At 38.7% G+C, this 23274-nt stretch overlaps 1 protein-coding gene across 1 annotated transcript in view; it reads left to right on the plus strand.

The window, feature by feature from the left end:
* The window catches only part of LRRC63 (leucine rich repeat containing 63), a gene marked incomplete at both ends in the record, with an annotated part of 50285 nt that extends 29821 nt beyond the window's left edge, over positions 1 to 20464 (plus strand). Inside the window, 2 exons of the mRNA XM_079721624.1 lie at positions 9031 to 9200; positions 20262 to 20464. Of these exons, the coding sequence (XP_079577750.1) occupies positions 9031 to 9200; positions 20262 to 20464 (373 nt within the window). The remainder of the gene's footprint in view (positions 1 to 9030; positions 9201 to 20261) is intronic.
* Positions 20465 to 23274: the final 2810 nt, after the last annotated feature.

Here is a 23274-nt window from a genome sequence, read left to right on the forward strand (position 1 = left end):
CCACATATGAAGAGAAATCTGGAGAAATTATTGTGTATATGTGGACAGGAGGCAAAGAGATATGGACAGTAAAAGGAGAAAATTTAACATATCCTTAGAGTCCCAGAGAATGTTGGGAGTCATTGTTCAATGAGGTAGTGTCTGTAAATTCTCAGAAGTGATGAAAGGAGTGAATTCACAGATATTGAACACTCTACACAAGCCAAGTAAAACACCTTGTGGTGAAAGTGAAGAACACCAAAGACAAAGACTTAGAAATCAGCTGGAAAAAAAGTCACTTACAAAGAACAACAAATAAACTGCTAGCAACAGTGGAACAATAACTGAAGAAATGTTATTTAGCCCAGCAAAAATAACTTTCAAGAACAAGGGAGAAAAATTGATTTTCAGATAATAAAACAGAGAATTTATTCCCCACAGATTTTCACTTTAGTGAAATGAAACATGCAAAGAATGTGCATGAGAAAGAAGAAAGATAACTCCAGAAGTATGCTCTGAGATGTAAGAAGGGCTGGAGGGAAAAGAAATTAGAAAATATGGGGTAAACAAATATGATCTCTACGATCTATAAATTAATAGTAACAACAAAGTCTATGGTGTGGTGTTAAAAAGAAGATGTAACTAAAATCAGATATCAAACAGTGAGAAATGTGATTTTTGAAAAGATACCTTTTATGATAGCAATAAAAAACATAATGTACCTAGGAATATATCAAGTGAAGTATGTCCAAGATATTTATGGAGAAAAAGATTAAAACTTTACAAAAAGGTAAAGAAAGCTGAATTAAATGGGAGAGATACACACATTCAGGTATAAGATGATTTAATACCAAAAATATATCAGTTCTCCCCAAAGAGAGCTATAGATTCAATGCAATTCTGGTCAAAATCTGAACAGAATTTTCTGAGAGACTTGATAAGCTGATTATAAAATGTGTATGGAAAAGCAGAGACTCTAAAATAGCCAAAGCAAGCCTGAAAAAGGAGCCTAACATTAGGGACTTGCCTATCAGATATAAAGACTTATAAAATTAGAGAAATACAGTTGATATTACATGCAAGGAAAGACAATCTAACCAATGAAGAATACATAGCCCAGTTATGTTCTCATGTACATGTGAAACGACGCTGGACAAAAATAGCACTGTGGATCAGTAGGGAAAGGAGAGACTTTTCAATAAATGACACTGAAACATCTGATCATCTATAAGTAAGAAGTATATAATTATGTTTCTGCTATGTATATGTTACCATCATTTACAAAATCATTTCCAATTGGATTAATGACTTAAATATGAAAAGCAAAATTTTAAAGCCTTAACAAGCAAGTACAGGAGATTATCTGTATGACTTCAAGGTAGAGAAAGATACCTTAAACAAACCTCAAAAATATAAACAGTAAAGCAAAGTTTCATAAATTTGACAAAAGATGTTTCTACATAATATTATAACCATCAATAATATTGAGGCAAGCTATTAACTGAAAGAAGATATTGCAATGCTTATAACTGTTTAAACATATATCTCCCACAAATCAATAAGAAAAGATATAACCCATAGGAAAGTGGTTAAATGATAGGAATATGCAATTCATGGAAGACGATATATAGATGATAAACATAAAGAATGTTAAATCTCTCTAGTAACCAAGGAACTGCAATGTAAAATAGCAACAACAGGGTTTTTTACCTACCTGTTTTATCAAAATTAAAAAGATTGACATTAAGTGTTGCCCTTGCATGCCCAGAAACAGGATTATCATGCACCATTGGTGGCACTGTCAAGTTGGTGGAAGTTTTGTGGAAGGTTAATTTGACAGTATCTTACATATTCCTTGAAACAGAAATCTAAATTTTAGTAATATGTCTTATAGAAACAGTTATATGTGAACACACAGGCAGAGTGATGATAACTGCAGACTAAGTGTGCATCAATAAAAAAGTAGTAAGATAAAATGGTGTATCCATATTTTGGAACATTATGGTGCTGTTAATAAGAATGAAATAAAACAAAATGTATTGACATAGAAAGCTGTCCAAAGCATTTTGTTAAATCAGAAAAGCAAGCTGTATGTACAGACACATACAGAGAGAACACATACACAAGAGAGATTCCATTTATGTAAAAAATAGTCATGTGTCTGGGAACTAGAGGGAACACCACCATATGTGAGCTTTAGTTATTCTGCAAAGGGGAGTTAGAATGATTTAAAGGAGGAATAAAGGGGAAATTCTGTGCTTTTTTTCCTGTATGCTTCTATATTTTTTGGAAATTTTACAAGGATGGGTATTCATGTAAATAAAAAGTGACAAATGAATTACAAATAAAAGGGGCTAGAGAAGGAAAGATTATAACTACAGCTGGGAAAATAGGGAAAAGATTTAGGAATGAAACGGTGTTTGAAAAGAATCTTAGAAGAACAGGTAAAATTTATATATTTGGAAATATGTGTTGTATTGAAGAGACATTCCAGGAAGAGGGAACCAAATGGGGAAATGAACCAAAGTTGAGTAAAAATAGGAACATGGGCAAAGAGAAAAGTGAATATCCAGCCAGAACAAAACATCTACGAAGAGTAGCAAAAAGTAAGTTTAAAAAGGAAGGTTGGGGCTTCCCTGGTGGTGCAGTGGTTGAGAGTCCGCCTGCCGATGCAGGGGACACGAGTTCGTGCCCCGGTCTGGGAAGATCCCACATGCCGCGGAGCGGCTGGGCCCATGAGCCATGGCTGCTGAGCCTGCGCGTCCGGAACCTGTGCTCTGCAAGGGGAGAGGCCACAGCAGTGAGAGGCCCGCATAACGCAAAAAAAAAAAAAAAAAAAAAAGGAAGGTTGGAGCTAGCTTATGGAGACCACTGATGGGGTTTCTTCTTTAGGCCATGGGAGCCATTGCAGGTGACAGCAGCAGACCTGGCAGTAGTGTCGAAGATGGACTAGAGTAGCGGAAGGCTGGGTGGAGCTCACTTAAAGTGCTCTTGTAACTGGTAAGGAGGGATTAAGCCAAAGTAATAGGTATAGGAGTAAATAGGTAGGAAATGACGCAAGACAAATTATGAAGGTAAAATGAACTCAACGGCTGCCTGAGTATGTGAGGCAAGTAAAAGAGGGAGGGGTAAAAACGATGAGGGGTTCAATCGCATCAAGAACAACTGTCGTGATATTAATAAAGGTAGAAACAACGAAGGAGGCGTTTGTCACCCAACCCCACCCTCATCCTCTAACGTCTACTTGGCTTTGATTCTTAATTTCCAACCTCCGTCCCCAGTACTATGTTTGCTGAGTCTGGATGGTGGCTCAGCTCTGGGCTCTGCACAACGCCTGCGCCTAGGCTGCTCCAAGCCCAGCTTCTGCCTCCACCCCAGTGACTTGGGCCCTACCCAGTAGCAGCTGTGAGCTTCTTTGTTGACCCCTACAACTTCTCTTTGCATTTTGCCTCCCTGTGTCTCTACCTGCATTCTATCACCTCAATCAGACAGAGAATCTGCCTTTGTTGAGAGTTGGGTCAGAAGACTCACGTTCCATAGGATTTTACCTTAATTTTCTTGCGCACGAGAATGATAGAAATGTTTACTTAGAGATATAAAGTTTCAAAAGTATTATTCAGTTCCACTAAACTATAAAGCCTTGATCATACTTAATACTTGGAAGTCATCTTTACTAGAGATAACTCAGTATGTTTTTTTAACATCTTTATAGCCTTCCATTTTTCATTATTGTGCAAAAGTCTGAATTTTTTGATAAATTATATTAAATATTGCAATTTAATTTTCCATGTGATTTTATTAGTACCAGCGTATTTTCTCAAGTATATATCACTTACTTGGGGACAGTAATAGAACTATTTAGTTAGAGGAAATAAGGAAATAACAACTCAGGCCACTAAACTCCCTTATTCTGAAGATGACATTCCTCAAGAGTTTAGGTGACCTGCTCAACCAAATTTTCTTCTCTTTAAAATAATTTTATCTTTCATCAACACAAGTATTTAGTTTAAAAGATCAAATGTTGACTCCGGGTCTTTTCATGAAAATCACCCCTGTCCGCATCTCTAGCCCCCTTCACTCTTTACCTCCAGAGTCACCTACTGCCAAACTCTTTTTGCAGTTCTCCTCTGGGTGTTTGCTCTCATATTCTTTAAATTTTATTTTCAATTGTGGTAAAATACACATAACACAGAATTTACCATCTTGGTCATTTTAAAGTGTACTGTTTAGCAATCAGCACATTTTTATTTCTGTGCATCCAATCTCCAGAAGTCTTTTCAACTTGCAAAACTGGAATCGGTCTTTATACCCATAAAAGAACAACTCCCCACTTCCCCCTCCCCCTAGCCCATGGAAAACTGCCTTCTACTTTCTGTCTCTGAGTTTGACGACTCCAGAAACCCCCCATATAAGTGGAATCATGCGATATTAGTCTGTTTTTGTGATGAGCTTATTTCACTTAACATGATGCCCTCAAGGTTCATCCATGCTGTAGCCTGTGTCAGAATTTCCTTCCTTTTAAAAGTTGAATAATATTCCATTGTATGGATACACCACATTTTGTTTATCCATTCATCTGTTGAAGGACATTTGCATTGCTGCCACCTTTTGGCTATTGTGAACACTGCTATGAACATGGTTGTACAAATACCTGCTTTCCATTTTTCTTCTATTTCCAGAAGTGAAATTGCTGTATTATATGGTAATTGAATTTTTAATTTTCTGAGGAACAGCACCACTGCTTTTTATAGAGGCTGCACCACTCTACATTCCCACCAGCAGTGCACAGGGTTCCAATTTCTTCACATCCTCTCCAACACTTATGTTGTTTTGCTTCTGTTTTTTTTTTTTTTATTGGCCATCCTAATGGGTGTGAGGTGGTATCTCACCGTGGTTCTCACTGCATTTCTCTAATTATTAGTGATGCTGAGTATCCTTTCATGTGCTTTTTGGCCATCTGTGTATCTTCTTTGAAGAAATGTTTATTCAGGTCCTTTGCCTATTTTTAAATTGGATTGTTTGTGTTTTCTCTTGTCAAGTTGTAGTTGCTTATATATTTTGGATATTAACCCCCTTTAAAATACAACTTACAAATATTTTCCCCCATTCAGTCATTTGCCTTTTCCCACTGTTGATGGTGTCCTTTAATGAACAAAAGTTTTTAATTTTGCTGAAGTACAACTTAATCTATGTTTTCTTTTGTTTCTTGTGCTTGTCATTTACAAGAAATTACCAAATCTAATGTCATGAAGCTTTTCGCCATATATATATATTTTTTAATTAATTTATTTTTGGATGCTTTGGTTCTTTGTTGCTGTGCACAGGCTTTCTCTAGTTGCAGCGAGCAGGGGCTACTCTTTGTTGTGGTGCGCGGGCTTCTCATTGCATTGGCTTCTCTTGTTGCAGAGCACGGGCTCTAGGCGCGCAGGCTTCAGTAGTTGTGGCTGGTGGGCTCTAGAGCGCAGGCTCAGTAGTTATGGCCCAAGGGCTTAGCTAGCTGCTCCATGGCATGTGGGATCCTCCCAGACCAGGGCTCAAACCCGTGTCCCCTGTCTAAGAGTTTCATAGTTTTAGCTCTTACAGTTAGGTTTTTGATCCAGTTTTAGTAAATTTTTGGATATGGTGTGAGTAAGGGTCCAACTTCATTTTTTTTATGTGTGGATATTCAGTTTTCCCAGGACCATTTGTTGAAAAGACTGTCCTTTCCCTACTGAATTGTCTTGGCACCCTTACTGAAAATCATTTGACCATATATATGAGGATTTATTTTGGAGCTGCCTCTATATTTTTAAATAGCATCCTTGAGTCATTCTTCTTGTGTTTTCAATTTTAGCTATTATCTCTAAATTTCCTATTAAGCAAGATAGGTATTAGGACTCTTATCAGCCCTCATATATACTTGTCTTCTTCCTCCAACCTCACAATATAGTTATTTACACAATGTTTAAAATTTCAAGCATCCTATGCCTCACATTACTGGCACTCCTTATTCCTCCCCTTTCCTTGCTTTAATTTTTCTCTGTAGCACTTACCATCACCTCATTTTATATTTTATCTAATTATTTTATTTAATATCAGGCTGGTCCTCTAGTATGTAAACTCCACGAGGAGAAGAATACATGATAGATTTGTTCATTAATGTTATCTCCAGTACCTAGGATAGTTCTAGCGACATAATAAATGATTAATACTTCTCGAGTAAAATAATGATTTTTAAGTTAAATCAATAATTATTATTTAAATTATTATAAAATCTAAGTAATGCATAGTTAGGCTACACAGTGTACTATGAATATATTTCTTTTACTGTACAACTTTTTGTTTTTCCTAGAAAGAGTAATTGACTTTTATTCATTTACTTTGCTTTATGTGTTTATCATTAATTCTGCCATGACAATTCTAATAGAATTATTTAAATTTTATCAGTATGAATGTATCAGATATGGATATCAGTCCTATTAATTTTTTTTAATACATCATCCTGGAGCCCTGTGTCTTTCTGCCCTAATCTAGAAATGTTGCTGTCTAGATCTGGTGCACAACTGTTATTCCAAGACTTCCCTTCACTATTATCTTGGAATTTCCTTTACTATAGTCACATTGGATACCTTGTTCTTTGTTTACCTCCACATTTTGGTGAAGCCAGCCCTCCAGTGTCTTCCTGCAAAAGAATGCATGGAAATAAAAATTTAAGACCATGCGTATTTGAATATGTCTTTATTCTGCACTCAGACTTGATTGATAATTTGGCTGGGTATAAAACTCTGGGTTCAATCATTTTCTTCAGGATTTTGGAGACACTGCTTCATCATCTTCTACTTTTCTATTTTTTATTTGAGATCTACAGCTTTCTTATTCCTTATCCTTTATATATAACCTATACCTCTTTTTTGGAAGGGGAAGCTTTTTGAATCTTCTCTTTTTTTTGCTAGTTGTTTAAAATTTTCATGATGATGTGCCTTTGTTTTTTTTTTTAACTCAATGTGTTTAGTACTTGATGTATCCTTTCAATCTGGAAACTCATGTATTTTAATTCTGAGAAATTTTCTTATACTATTACTTTGAAAATTCTATCTTCTATTTTTCTGTGCTCTTTCTGGGACTATAGCAAATCTTGGACCTTCTGAATTTTTCCACTTCCTTAAGGCTACCAGAATATGCCACCCCAAAATATGCTTCTTTGACATAGGTATTATTTTGAACTTAAGGCAACTGAGATCTAACAGATGCAGGAAAAGCTCTTTACCTCCCAGTAACTACCTTAAAATAGAACATAAATTTCCCCTTTTGGAAATTTCCATTTGTAAAGTGTTTTCACACCAGGAAGAGAACTACTTCAGAAGACAACTCTTATCACCTGAAAGACTCTTAGCTGTATAACAAGACAACCCTTATTTACCATATATTTCCACCCTTTGCCTTCCCATAACTGGGCTTCTCAGCCCAGAAGCCCAAATCCCCTTTTCCTTTGTTTAGCCTAAGATGGTATATAAGCCTCAATCATTTGGCTGCTTCTTTGAGTCTCATTTCTTTGAGAAAGTCCCATGTATGTGTACATAATTAAACTGTTTTTTTCTCTTGCTAATCTGTTTGGCAAGTTTAAACTGACAAATTTAATTTTCAGGGCCCCAGCCAATGAACCTAAGATGTGTAGAGGAAAAGATATTTTTCCTCTCTTACAATTCCTGGCCAGAGGAGGCTTGGTTTTTGTCTTTTTTTTTTTTTTTTTTTTAACAATGTTGTATATATTTAAATTGTACAACAGGATTATTTGATATACATACACACCATGAAATGATTACAAAGATAATGTTAATTAACACATCCATTGCCTCATATAGTTAACTCTTGTTTTATGAGGTGAGAACATTCAAGGTTTACTTTTAGCAAATTTCAAGTATATAATACCACATTAACTATAGTCACCATGTTGTACATTAGATCCTTAGAATGCATTCATCTTATAACTGAAAGTTTGTACCCTTTGACCTACACGTCTCCATTTCCCTCTTCCCCCAGCCCCTGGCAACCATCACTCTACTCTTTCTATGAGTATGTACATCTTCAACCTAAGTAGAAATTGCCAAATTGCTCCAAAGTGATTACACCAATTTATACTCCACCAATTTATATGTATCCTCACCAAACTTTGCACTAGCAGACTTTTACATTTTGCCCATCTGATGATTTATGAAATGGTATTCTTTTTTTATTTTGTTTTGTATTCCCTGATTACTAATGAAATTGAGAAGATTTACTTTTCAATGTTCTCTGGATGTTCAAGTTTCATCTTCTGTGAATAGTCCATTCATGTGCTACTCTTTTTTTTTTTTTTTTTTTTTTTTTTTTTGTGGTACGCGGGCCTCTCACTGTTGTGGCCTCTCCCGTTGCGGAGCACAGGCTCCGGATGCACAGGCTCAGCAGCCATGGCTCACGGGCCCAGCCGCTCCGCGGTATATGGGATCCTCCCAGACCGGGGCACGAACCCGTATCCCCTGCATCGGCAGGCGGACTCTCAACCACTGCGCCACCAGGGAGGCCCATGTGCTACTCTTAATATACTAATTGGCTGATGTCTTTTTTTAACTGATTTGTGAGCATTTAAAAATATACATGGACACTAGTCCTATACTAGGTTACAACAGTCCCTTTATTTTTAAAATGATATATTTATTTTGAGTTATAAAAATAATATGTATTTATTATAGAAAATTTGGGAAATACAGCAAAACATTATGAAGAAATTTAAAATTCCCTGTGATCACATAGGAGAATAGGTCCAAGAATAATTACTGTCTTCCATTTGGGATTTGTCCTTAGGGTGTTTTCTTACTATGAAGCTATACTTTTTTTGTTTTAGAGAACTAGGATTATTTTATACACATATATTTATTTTTTAGCATTTAGTTTTTCACTTGCATATGTCTTAGCTCCTCAATGAGATGGTAAGATCAATAATGAGAAAGGCCATATTTTATACTACTTTGAGTCTTACATAGCATCAAGCAAAATGTCTTTCCTTTAGTAGATTTGATGTTTCCTTCATTGCAGCACATCCCGATGTGAATGGTGCCATGGTCCAATGTTTGGTGAAGGTTTTCGCATCATCCGATCCTGCAATATTTTTGGAGTAACACAGTTTCCTGTTATATTTTATGTCTGTTCCTCTTCCTGCTACAGAAAAGTAAAGGAAAGCAATTTTGTTTTCGATAATGTTCCTGGTAAAAGAATATCTCTAAATCCCGAGTTGATGAATCATACAGTGATTTATGAGTCCCACTTTAAAAGCCATTAAAGTTTACGTATATAATCATTCATGTCTTTGAGAGCACAGGTTCTGTGTGGAAGATAAGTGTCTTCTCATGTGAATCCTCTTGGTAATCCTAGCTCCTAATGAAAGTCTGCGATTGTTAGGGAATCTTTGCAGAATATTTACGTAAGAATGATTAGTAAAATGTCTTCAGGGATTTCAAAGAAGATCTAGAAAATTTCTTTCAGAGCATGTTTACTATAAAAAGAAAAATGTTAGAATACTTTGCAAAAAGTATTTATCTTACAATTGGTCTTTTTATGCATCCATTCTCAGGGATAAGATAGTAATCAAAGTCATCAGTGGGGTTTTGGCCCCATATGGATTCAAAGTCATGTACCCAAGTTCTCAATATTTGTGCATTTCTGTGGAAATCTGTCCAGTGCCAACCATCTCAACTGTGGATTGCTTTGGGGAATAAAAGATTAATTCCAGTACTATATTTAGTTGTTTGAATTCATTACCCAGGCTCTAAGAAAACTGGTACAATTTTTCAGTTATCTTGACTGCCATCTCATAAAGCCTGATTCCATAGGCTAGTGCCAGCATTCAGTAGGCTTTCAGTGATAGGCTGGCAAGAAAATAAAGTAAAACGTACAAAATTACATTGCAAAGCAACATATGGATACAGTAGAACTTGAGGCTTTAAGAATTAGTATTTAGTAAGAGGAAGGTAAAAGAGCATTTTGAGATAATTTTAGAAAGGCATAGAATTGTTTCATATATGGCATATCTTTTATGTGCAGTTAACTTAAATCTAAAATGTCATTGCTAATGAAACCTGTTGAAATGAAACGATTTAAATTTATACAACCATTGTATCATTAGAGAATGTCAGAAAATACATTTTATGTCAGTTTGTGCATATCATGTAGTAATATCATTTAAATAAAAAAAATAAGCCAGGCAAAATAATTTTTCTGACTAATGAATTCAATAAATTGGGACGCCTGTATTCTTCTCCTTGAGAATTAATTCAATTTTAAGCAGAAATAGGAAAACCTTGCCTGAGAAGTATACAAGGTATTCTCCAGCAAAAGAATAAAATTATTAATGTAGGAGAAGTAACTACCATATCACGCATGTAATGCATGATAATAAATGCATTAAAAATGTAATATACCCATAATTGTGAAACAAGATTTAAAAAAATAAATCCTAATTCACTAAATCCTAGTGGCATATAGCCTACTAATGCTTACACTTGTCCCTGAAATATTTCTTGGAGGAAAAGTATATTTACTTTTTATTTTAAAAAATGTTGTTTCTTGGTTTGGGTAACTGGGTAGGGTCATACTGAATGAAATAAGAATAAACAGGAAAGAATAGGGTTCATGGGAAATTACAATATCTTAGAGACACTGCAGAGAAACAAATATGCCTGGACATTTGGACAAACATGAAACATACTTAGAGCTCAATCTCGCTATTTCTTCATGGTTAGTACAAACCTAGAATCTAAGTGATCTCTTGTAGATCTTTAAAAAAATAACTTACAGTGTGTTTTTTAAATATGAAAGTAAGGGCTTCCCTGGTGGCGCAGTGGTTGCGAGTCCGCCTGCCGATGCAGGGGACACGGGTTTGTGCCCCGGTCCGGGAAGATCCCACGTGCCGCGGAGCAGCTGGGCCCGTGCGCCATGGCCGCTGAGCCTGCGCGTCTGGAGCCTGTGCTCCACAATGGCAGAGGCCACAACAGTGAGAGGCCCGCGTACCGCAAAAAAAAAAAAAAAAAAAAAAAAAAAAAATGAAAGTAAGACGTACATTACAGAGGGGCTTCTCTGGTGGCACAGTGGTTAAGAATCCACCTGCCAATGCAGGGGGCATGGGTTCGAGCCCTGGTCTGGGAAGATGCCACATGCCGTGGAGCAACTAAGCCCGTGAGCCATAACTACTGAGCCTGCACTCTAGAGCCCGCGAGCCACAACTACTGAGCTCACGCGCCACAACTACTGAAGCCCATGCACCCTAGAGCCCATGCTCTGCAACAAGAGAAGCCACCGCTCGCTGCAACTAGAGAAAGCTCGCGTGCAGCAGTGAAGACCCAATGCAGCCTAAAATAAATAAATTTTTTTAAAAGGCATACATTACAGAAATATTTGAAAATAGAACTAAACCTAAGAGGAAAACAAAATCTCTGTTGTAATGCCACCACCCAATGAACAAAAGATAATTATTTTGACAGGTATATGTGTATATGTACACACTGAAATAATGTATTACTCTACTTAAAAAAACGGGATTATGTATCTGCCTCACACCACACACAACAATTAATTTCCAGATTCCTAAAGGTCAAAATTGAAAATATAAAGAGAGAAATAGGGTCTTAATAAAAAATCAGAATGAGAAGGATCTTTTTAAGTAGGAAATGAAACCCAAGAGAAAAGATGAACAGATTCACTGTGTAAAATTTTAAAAAATTCCTGGACAGCCAAAACCACCACAAATAAAGTCAAAAGACAAAGCAGCATACTGGAGAAAATATCTGTAATACATACGACTGACAGAGAGCTAGACTATTCACCCAGGAATCTTGATTGTAAATGACAGAAACCCACTAGAACCAGCGGAAGCAACAAAAAGAAATTAGTAGTCATTTGTGCATAAGTCTTCAGGCAAGCAAATTCAGTTCAAACTGTGTCAAGGCATTATCTATTTTCCTTCTATCTATCTATCTATCTATCTATCTATCTATCTATCTATCTATCATCTACCTCTTAGTAACACCTTTCTGTCAGTCTGTCTCATTTCTAGGTAGCAAGGATGACCACTGATGATTCCAGGTTCGTGTACTGGAATGTCAGGAACCTCAGACAAAAGGGCACTATCTATCTCCACTGTTACTGTAAAACATATTAGGGATGATTTTCACTGGTTCAACATGGTTCTCACATGTCCATATGTGAACAAATCATTCTAGGTGCATGAATGGAATACTCTGATTGGCTGAGTCACATGCCCATTTCTGTAACTGGGAAAAGGGAAATTATCCCCTCCCCAAACACATGAAATAGATTCTTTACAAGGAAAAAGAGTTCTAGAACTGAAAATTGGGGAAAGGAAAAATGTTTTGGGCAGCTAAAATCTACAGCTATCAGAGACTTTTTACAAATAACAACAAAAAGATGTACTAAATATTTAAATAGCTATAACAATCAAAATTTATTATGTGTATTTTTTATCCTAATAACTGTAAGAAGTTATTGCTCAAAAATACTTGCACAGGACTTCCCTAGTGACGCAGTGGTTAAGAATCCACTTGCCAATGCAGGAGACACGGGTTCGAGCTCTGGTCCGGGAAGATCCCACATGCCACGGAGCAACTAAGCCCGTGCGTGTGCCACAACTATTGAGCCTGCACTCTAGAGCCCGTGCTCCGCAACAGGAGAAGCCACCGCAATGAGAAGCCCACGCACTGCAACGAAGAGTAGGCCCTGCTCACCGCGACTAGAGAAAGCCTGTGCCCAGCAACGAAGACCCAACACAGCCAAAAATTAAAAAATAATTAAAAAAAGAAAACTTGTACATGTGTGCAAAAATATATCCAAAGACATTCATTGCAATGATATTTACAATAGTGAAAAATTAGAAACATTCTAAGTTTTCATCAGTGGAGAATTGGTTAAATATGGTAAATCCAACAAGGTAGTATCATTCAGCCACTTAAAAAATTAGATAGCTTTGTTTAGCCTGACACGGAAAGATATCTACCAAGTATTGTTAGAGAAATATTTACCAGGTATTAAAATCATGTAACTCAAAATTTAAAAGATACAAAAGAGTATATCTTAAAAATTCTTTAACCCCAGTGCCCTGTCATTCATTTCCCTTCTCAGAGACAACCAATGATATCAAGCCTTTTATATTCTTCCAGGATATTTTATGTACAGGTAAGCTAATAAATATATATATTTCCTACTATTTATAAAATATTAAAATAATACATGCTCCTTTCTGCACCCTTCCATTTAATATATGTCACATAGTTTCACATCAGCATATTATTAGCTTATATTATTTTTTATGATTGCATATTATTCCACTGAGCACTGTATATAGTTTATTTTACCAGTTCACTTTAGTAGTGAACTTTCAAATTTTTGTAAACTCTTGCTATGAAACAAAATGTTGCAGTGAATAACCTTGTCATTTGCACATGCTTAGATATAGCTGTGGGATATACCCCTAGAAGTGAAAGTGCTGGTTCAAAAGGTATGTCAATTGAGGATCTCTGATTATTCTTTTTATTTATTTAAAAAAAATTTTTTTTTTGGCTGTGTTGGGTCTTCGTTGCTAGGCACAGGCTTTCTCTAGTTGTGGCTAGCGGGGCCACTAGTGAAGAGTAGCAGGGGCTACTCTTCGTTGTGGTGCGCGGGCTTCTTATTGCTGTGGCTTCTCTTGTTGTGGAGCATGGGCTCTAGGCACGCGGGCTTTCGTAGTTGCGGCACATGGGCTTCAGTAGTTGTGGCTCACGGGCTCTAGAGTGCAGGCTCAGTAGCTGTGGTATGCAGGCTTATTTGCTCTGCGGCATGTGGGATCCTCCCGGACCAGGGCTCGAACCCATGTCCCCTGAACTGGCAGGCGGACTCTTAACCACTGCACCACAATGGAAGCCCCTCTGATTATTCTGATTTGTTGTTTTCATTACATTTGGGGGGGGGGATGATGTAGAGATTAATGACAATAAATTGATTCTTCTTTCTATTTTCTCCAAGTTGCACTTAGTTAAGCACTTCTAATCTTTGAATAGCATTCCTTTGGCTAGACCAGCAATGCAAATGTTCCCAATGCAATTAATCTCAGAAATCCATACCTCCATAAATCAGGAGTGCCAACCCATTTTGACTATCTAACCACTTTTTCTAACATGTTAGGAAGTCCTATTTTTCACCAATAAGAAATGTTATATGTTTCACCAGAAAATAGTTGTTGGGGAACATATTATTTGTGGGAGGCCAAAGGGTTCAGAGTGTCCTGCTGCATACTTCTGGTGAGACCCAAAGATTAGTAGTTTTGTAATGGAAGAAGAAAATAAATAATAATCACATTAACTATTATTTAAATAAAACTTTCAAACTAATGTTTTCTGGAGATCAAATTTTTTCCAGCTGAGTTCAATTCACCAGTGATTTATTGAGTACCTACTAGATGATGGGTACCATGAAGTATATGTCCTTTGGATAAAGTGTAATGTGGCATGTACCATGACAGAGGTGTGTCCCGTATGCCACAGGAGCCCAGTGAGGTCACACAAGGCCAATTCTGGGGATTCAAGGAAGACTTCCTGAGGACACATTAGTTGAACCAAATGAAAGGGGTTACTGTTGTAAAGTGTATAGCAGAGCATTATGGGAGATAAGGCTAGAGAAATAAACAGAGTGGGGTCATAAGACTCCCATGCCATGCTAAGGAGAGTCACTGACTGCTGAAGAGTCACTGAAAGATTTTAACAGAATAACATGATTAAATATGGAAATAGATTAAAAAATCCAGAGAAGGTGCTAAGGTTTCTACCTAGCCACAAGAGTAATAGCAGAGAGGAGAATTTTCAAGAAATATTTAGAATATAAAATATAAAAAATAAAAATATAAAATATAATATTAATAAATATTAATATGAATAAATATATAAATATAAAATAAAATACATAAAAATATTTTAAAAATATAAAATTAGTAGATGTTGAACATGATGGAGGGAGGGAAGTCTCTAGAATGATTCCCTTGATTTATACTTCATAGGAGGAAGAAGTATGAAAAAAATCTGTTTCATTCATTAATTCACCAAGACTATAACTTTGTCATAGGAAAAAATTAGTTTTATAGAGCTGATATGATATTTAAAAACTATGTTAGTTTTAAGTCATATTCTGTTCTCTTCTGGGCACTGAAGTGGAGTTGAGGTCACTTTATGCAAGTGTCACATATTAAAAAAATCTAGGTTTGTCAAACAAACAAAATAAGGGTGATTATTCTCTTAATAAAAGCATTCTTTGAAAATCTTTATATGGCATCTTTAAATTATTAGCTCTAAGTATGATTTAATATACCACTCCTCAGAAACATATTTATAAAACCATACATATATAAGGACTTCCCTGGCAGTCCAGTGGTTAAGACTCCGTGCTCCCAATGCAGAGGGCATGAGTTCGATCCCTGGTTGGGGAACTAGGGTCCCGCATGACGTGGCCTAAAAAAAAATAAAGAAAAACATACATATATATACTTTCAAGTTGACTTATGTTTTGTTATTTTAGAGTAGGAGACAGGTCAATATTTTCTAGGATGCATTCAGTCATTCACTCAATTAACAAATATTTATTGGATTCCTATTGTATGCCAGACACTGTCCTAGACCCTTCCAGTTATAGCAGTGAATACAAGTGACAAAAGTTCCTGTCCTCATGAAATTTGCATTCTAATGGATTGGCCTTTTTTTTTCCTTTTTAAAAATAGGGTATGCCATTTTCCCTTTTGCTAGTTTTTCAGGTATTTTCTACTACAATGCCTTACACATAGCAGGCACCTTCTATGTTTTTATTCAATTGAATAAATTCTCAACAGAACAGAAAGTGAGTCTATTAACATATTGTAAAATGACTTCACAATATTCTCATCTGCCAGACTCAGATGAGATGCCAGACTATACATTCTCATTTAAAAAAAAAATTCAGATATATGGTCACAATGTTTAAGTTATTTATCAGGAGAAAAAGACACTATGATTTGAATACCCCTAATTTGCTCATTTAATTTCTCATCAAATAGTGCCCTGTCTTTGCATCACTTCAAACTCTTACAACCCATTAGAAACCAGATTACATTGCCTTAATATTTTATAATTTGCAAAGCATTTTCATATACCAAAAGAATGGAGGGATTTTAAAGCCATTGCTTTTCTAGTATTACCTGTGTGGCACAGAAGACTGATAACCCACAGTATTTCCTTTCTCCTTTTCCTCGTTAGGACCAGAATCTTGATTTTTAGCTAGGCACATTGCCTCCCAGTATAAGATACTGAATTTCCCAGGTTCCCTTGAGGCTAGATTTGATGACGAAATTATGGCCAATGAGACATGAAAGTTTCCACACGGCTCCACGAAGTCTGTTTAAAGGGACTAGATTGATCCAAGAGAAGACCCTTTCTGCCCTTTCCTCCTTCCTCCAGCCTAAGATGAAAACAAGACAACTGGAGCCATTTTGGGCCATGAGGTGACCTTGAGAATAGAAAGAAGGATCCCAGGTATCTGATGACACCATAAACCACAATATCAGACCTGGTACTGCATATCTTGTATATGAGAGAGAAATTAATTTCTAGCTTGGTTTAGCCACTGATATTTTGCATTTGCTGTTATCTCCAGCCAAACCTAACCCTAACAAATATAGCTTGTTGTGTGACTCCAATCAACGATACCAGCAAAGAGTAATATTCCCCCTGCTAAAGTCATCTGTCTTGAGCTCACTTATTTTTCCCTTGAAGCTGCTCTTTTAAACCTGATTTCACTTAGGTTTATAATGTTAGGCTGGGAACAAGGTTAAGCAAACTGATTTGCTGTGATCCCACTTGTGGGGTGGGGCAGGGGCCCCTGTCTTTCACCTCACCAGGCACTGGTCTATCTAGCCTACTGGTAAGGAAGAAAGCAACCACTCCTGGTCCAATTACTTTCCTTTTTGTACCTCTGTACAACTCTTCAAAGAAAAAAAATCTTCTAAATAGCAAACCAAGATAGCCTGGGAACAGCATGTAAGATCTGCTTTGTTATTGAGCCCCCAACGTCTTCTGGGACGGCAGACACCTAGCCCTGCATCATCATATTCCCCAGCTCCCTGCAGACGTTACTAATCAATCCTAACACTCACACCTGCTAGGTCCTGACCTGCCTCTGAATCCTTGTCAGTATAACTTGCCAGACTAAGCTTTGTTTACATGTTAGCATCTTATAAATGCATTTGATATCACTTCTTGTGTTCTAAGCTTGTTTGATACTGGTTAGCAACTGTAACAGGATGCTAAAGTGGGACTCTTGGTGTTTGTTTTGCGGGGGCCTGAATGCTTAAAATAAGTTTCCAAATTGAGGTGTTATACATAACAGTTCGAGTCAAAACGTTATATAGAGCTTCGAAATAAGGTGGACAAAACTAGATTTGTGATAGTCACAGACAAGCAGACAGACAGGGAGCCTCCAGCTACCCAAAAGAAATCATGGAGGTAGCTTCCCCTTTGCCTTAAGGCACCTGGGAGAGGTTTCTAGGGCCTGCTTGATGAGTTTTATGTTCAATGGAACTTCACGAACACAAGACACTGGTGAAGGACATGCACAGAGAATTCTAAAGGGAAGAGACTGTGGCTACAGGCCTGAGGTGGCCAAGCAAAGATAAAAGAGACAGGACAGCTTGGGCACGAGCGGCAGGACCACACTCAGGGGCAAGGATGCAGGAGTTTCCCTTTGAGTCAGGTGACCGGAGGGAACATCAGGCCTGGAGTCATTGTGAAAGGGTTCTCTCTGGGAGCTTTACTGGGGTGTGGGGCCAAATGATTCTGCAGGGGGATCTACAGGGCTTGAGGGAGATGGAAGTGGCAACTGAAGGAAGCATTGCCTGAACAGTGGGAGCCGCAATGGGGGATTCCTGGGCGTGGCAGACTCTCCAAGAAACCCACAAAACTGCCAGAAAGAGAGGGCTTCGAGCATCCACCAAGCCCACATGGCACAATGCCAGATCATGACAGCGACACGAGACTGTGTCTTTTTCTCCTAATCCCCTCCCCCCCCGGGGCACCTCTCTGAAAGGTCAGAAACAGTAGCTAAGCAATCGGAGAGCAAGGTGGGGGAGGGTAGTGAGGGGTGACAGAGGCAGTGGATCACAGCCCCTCCCCGCCATGGGCTCCAGGCCTGACCCAATATGTTCTTACTTGCTGAAGAGTTCAGAGTGTGATTATCTCACTGGACTGGTTGCTTTGGTACTGAAATGACACTGCTTAGGACACAGAGGGCAGGAGGACTTTGGGATCTAGCAGAAATTCCGTGCAGGGGCAGGGAAAGAACCAGCCCTTGGACGTGGATATAAAGGGCTGTGCAGAGAAAGGGTCAAGTTACTCGGTGCCGCCCCCTTCCCGACAACGGCCTCCGCCCTCACTGGGTCCCACTCGCTCAAAAAGGCAGCTGCAGGGCTTCCCTGGTGGTGCAGAGGTTGAGAGTCCGCCTGCCGATGCAGGGGACGCGGGTTCGTGCCCCGGTCTGGGAGGATCCCACGTGCCGCGGAGCGGCTGGGCCCGTGAGCTATGGCCGCTGAGCCTGCGCGTCCGGAGCCTGTGCTCCGCGACGGGAGAGGCCACAACAGTGAGAGGCCCACATACCACAAAAAAAAAAAAAAAAAAAAGGCAGCTGCAGCCCCCTTGCCATTGGGCCCTCATGGCCCAAGGACAATGCACGAGTGCAGGACATTGGGACCACCTGTCCCTTTTGAGAGAATTTCTACCCCGGCTGCTTCTGAAAATTGGAAAGGATGTTTCCTGGCGCCTGGAGCGTGAGAAGAATAAGGATCAGTCTCCTCTAGGTGCCAGTTTTGAAATGCTGTCTGACCCTCCTTAACAGCATTTCCACAGCAATTTGCTGAGTATGTTTGATCACTGGGAAAACCTGAACCAATTAAATTTTCACTGGGTTTCAAATACAGGAATTTGATGTTAGAAAATTCTGCAGAAGCCAGTGTTGAAACTTTATGGGGACAAGTGGCATATTCCTTGGCAACTCAGCTAAGCCACTTACCATTAATTTTAAAAAGTTCAGTGAGAACCATGGGCTTACTTGAAACTGTACAAATGACAGTCAGCTTGATTTTCTTCCTTTACTTTTTTTTTAGCTTAATTTCACATAGCTTTTAAATGGTAGGCGTTTTCTGTACTAAAAAGAGATGCACACTAATTGCATTTTTTGATCCCTGAGTCACTCTTGCTTTGGTCATACACTTTTAATTTAAGGAGCGAGGCACTAAAAAGTAAGAATTGCCCCAGTAATTTATAGTAATGCAAAACTTGGCTCAGCACACAGATCAATAGTCTCCATAAGGCCTAGGACAGATACAGAGACAATTACAATCTATTTGGGAAATATCTGCTCAGCCACCAGATTTCCAATTGACCTTAACTGAAGATTCTCTTGGCCCAGAAAGCACGATAATAGACAGTCCTTGAAACAGCATCCAGGAAAGGGCACTTTTTTGTAACATCATGTGTCATAGAAAGAACTGCCTTAACTGGAACTTTCCAATTTCATTTTCCCTGTCCACTTGGCAATACACCAAGAAAGAGATCCAAAATGATGTACAGTATTCCTTCTGGTGATTTCTCAAAGAATCCCCAAACGTCCCTGAATTTAGATTGCAGCTGTTTTCATTCCATTATGATAACAGAGGGTGTTTGTTATCATGACCACTGGATCTATCTCCTTGACCCCCTTTTTACAGAGCAAATGGAATTACAGCTATTTATAGTTCACAATGGACACAAGCAGATAGCATGTCCTGTGTAAAAGACAAACAGGTTTTTGAAAAATAGGAAAACAATATTACCTTATAATGGTAATGGGGATGCCATTAAGCACTGTCCCAGCCTGAGGGTCTACCTTTCAGCTGACAAAGCACAGGACAGGTGGAGCCCAGGTTTACCCTATATACAGCTCAGCGGTGGAGGGGACGGAGGTCTCTACATGTGTGAACGCTTGTGGGTCAGTGATGGAGACACCATTCAAGGCGGCTCCCACTGCATGAGAAGGACCCAGGACAGGCCTATCAGTCTACTCCCCTCCCCAATTCCCCCTCTCCCTCCCCGGGCAGCCCCTCCGCATTCTGACCATCCCCTCTAAAGTCCCAGGTAACTAGCTCTCCATCCCATAAACACTACTTGCAGCGCTCTCTTCTCTATTTTCTGTGAGTTCCTGTTGCACACTCCCTTTATTGTCTTCCCAAACAGCCGAACTCTCCTCTTTTATTTCACAACAGACTTTGATTTGCTCATCCAAACTACAGCCCAATCATTACCAGCCAAAGCAATCTGAATTCCCGTTCCTTAGGGGCCAGGAAGGCTCGTCATCAAAGACCTTTGAAAACCTTCAAATAGACCCAGATCCTAATCCTACAAACCTGCTGCTGATAAAGTTCAATCAGCCCCCATGAAACACACAATTCGAGGCACTGAGTGCTCATTAGAATGTTCCCTCAGAAAACGAAGTTTAGGGACTTCCCTGGCAGTCCAGTGGTTAGGACTTCACCTTCCAATGCAGGGGATGTTGGTTTGATCCTTGGTTGGGAAGCTAAGATCCCACATGCCTCATGGCGAAAAAACCAAAACATAAAACAGAAGCAATATTGTAACAAATGCAATAAAGACTTTAAAAATGGTTCACATCAAAAAAAAATCTTAAAAAAGAAAAAGGAAAACAAAGTTTACCCTAAAAGCAATCCATAAAAATTATATGTGTAGTTTTCTTATGTCAAAGAAGTCCTTAACCCTTTTTATGACAATATGTCTGAATTAAATCGAAAGCTCCAGTTTATGTAACTTTGAGACATCTTAAGAGATCTATTTCCAGAGCTGAATGAGCAGTGGGTGGACCAAAGCTCTCTTCCTAAAATAATTTTTTAGGTTTGTTCAAGCACACAGGGTACCAATATCTGAAAGTTCTATGCCACCATGTTGTAATAATTTTTATCTGGAAAGATTCTTATTTTTTCCATCAATAATTATGCCTAACATTTGTCTAGCACACATTGTGTGCCAGTTTTCCATTATTTAATTCTCAAATCACCCTATGAAATAGTCTCTATTAATATCTATTTTAGAGATAAGGAAACTGAAAGGATGAGTTTAAAAATGATGAATTCTGAACAGTATCATTTCAGGGTTACATATATAAACATGCTGAAGGCTCTTGACACAGAAAGCCAGTTTGCTTTCTGGAAAATTTGTGTGCTCACTCATGTACACACCAGCAATCTACGTCACCTTTTCCACCACACACTCACCAAAACACTGAGGATTGTCATTTAAAATATTTAATCATTTGATAGGGGAAACTGGTATCTTTTTGTGGTTATTTTAATTGTCTTTTTAAAATTTCCTATTTTCTACTAGTTTAATTTTGTAATAAAATTAAATAAATTTGATTACCATAAATCTTAAGGAAATGGATTAAATGCTTCACTATTTTACCTGGAGCCAGACTTAGCTATTTTATTCTAAAAAAATGAGAAAAGGGGGAAGCTAAAAGTATCCCACACTTCTACAGCTTGTTTCAGAAATAGAAACAGCTTCTTTACTCTGAGGAACCACTAAAAAGTTTGTTCCTCTTCTCAACAGCCAGCGGGTCCCCACCAGCATCAGTATCACCAGAGAAGCTAAGGGTGACACACCCATGTGACTGGAAGCAAGCGGGCAAGTATGTGTCAAAACTAGGTTGAGCCTCACGCTGCATTTTCTCCTTTTTTTTTTTTTTTTTTTTGCTGTACGTGGGCCTCTCACTGTTGTGGCGTCTCCTGTTGCGGAGCACAGGCTCCAGACGCGCAGGCTCAGCGGCCATGGCTTACGGGCCCAGCCGCTCCGCGGCACGTGGGATCTTCCCAGACCGGGGCACGAACGCACGTCCCCTGCATCGGCAGGCGGACTCTCAACCACTGCGCCACCAGGGAAGCCCTCTCCTTTTTTTTATATAAACTCATCACTGGCAATGGTCATATTATGGTGTCTCCACATGCTGAGAATTTTATGCAATGTAATGAATACCCAGTTACGAAACATGCAAATCCCAGTACCTGTGCTCGAGTATAAGGAAGTGGGTCAAACAGAGCAGGTCGCTGCCCTTTCACACTGCATCAAAGGGTTGCATCAAACAGGATGATGGGTGTTGCAAGGGGCAGAGACCACAAACCGCCTGCTGCCACCACTGCCAGGCACCACGGAACCTCACTGTTGCTGCTCTCTTAACCCTTTCCTGGCAAACAGCGCCTGACACATTGCAAGAGGGCAGCTCTAACTAAAATGCACAATCAGGCAATAGAAAAACAAAATCAGATTATTAGCTATTTTAGAGTACATTTGAATTCCCGAGTGTGATGACTCCCAAATGAAACCACTGTTTCCAACCCAAATAGCTAAAGGCAACTGAGAAACAGCAGGAGAGAAGCTACACCCTCAAAAGAAGCTGGATTTCTGCTCTGCCTGGCTTTGTTAGAGCATATTCTGCCCCAAAATACCACTATGAGATATGTCCTCCAAAAAGCTAAGTCTTCCAGAAGATAAGTAAAGGCTGCTCTAGGAAAGCAGGAATAATGCTCAGATGAAAGGTATATTCATTTCCTACAGCTACTGTAACAAATTACCACAAATCAGTGGCTTAAAACAACACAATTTCATTATCGTATAGTTCTGGAGGATTTATGTCTGAAATGGGTCTCACTGGGTTTAGGGTTTAAGTCACAGTGTCGGCAAGGCTGTGTTTCTTCCGGAGGCTCTAGGGGAGAATCCATTTTCTTGCCTTTTCCAGCGTCTAGAGGCTGCCTTCATTCCTTGGCTTGTGACACCCTTCTATCTTCAAAGCCAGCGATGATTCTGTCTCTCGCTGTCATCTCTAATTTTTCCTCTTCTTTCTCTGTCTTTTGAGGATTCTTATCCTCTTTACAATGGTCCCACCCAGATGATCCAGGAAAATCTCTCCATCTCAAGATCAGCTGATTAGCACACCTTAACGCCACCTGCCAACCTAAATTCTCCCATTGCCATGTGACATGACATAGTCACAGGTTCCAAGGATTAGGACCGAGACATCTTTGGGGGACCATTATTCTGCCTACCACAAGAGGGAACACCAGAGACATTAGTTTTGTATCTCTAATCCACACAGCAAACGTCAAGGTGGGACGTTTACAATATAAGAAACTGAGGTTTTGAGAATTTAAGTAATTTTCCCAAAGATATTCTTCTAGTAAGA

Source organism: Hyperoodon ampullatus (assembly GCF_949752795.1).
Source record: "Hyperoodon ampullatus genome assembly, chromosome: 16".
Taxonomy (NCBI): domain Eukaryota; kingdom Metazoa; phylum Chordata; class Mammalia; order Artiodactyla; family Ziphiidae; genus Hyperoodon; species Hyperoodon ampullatus.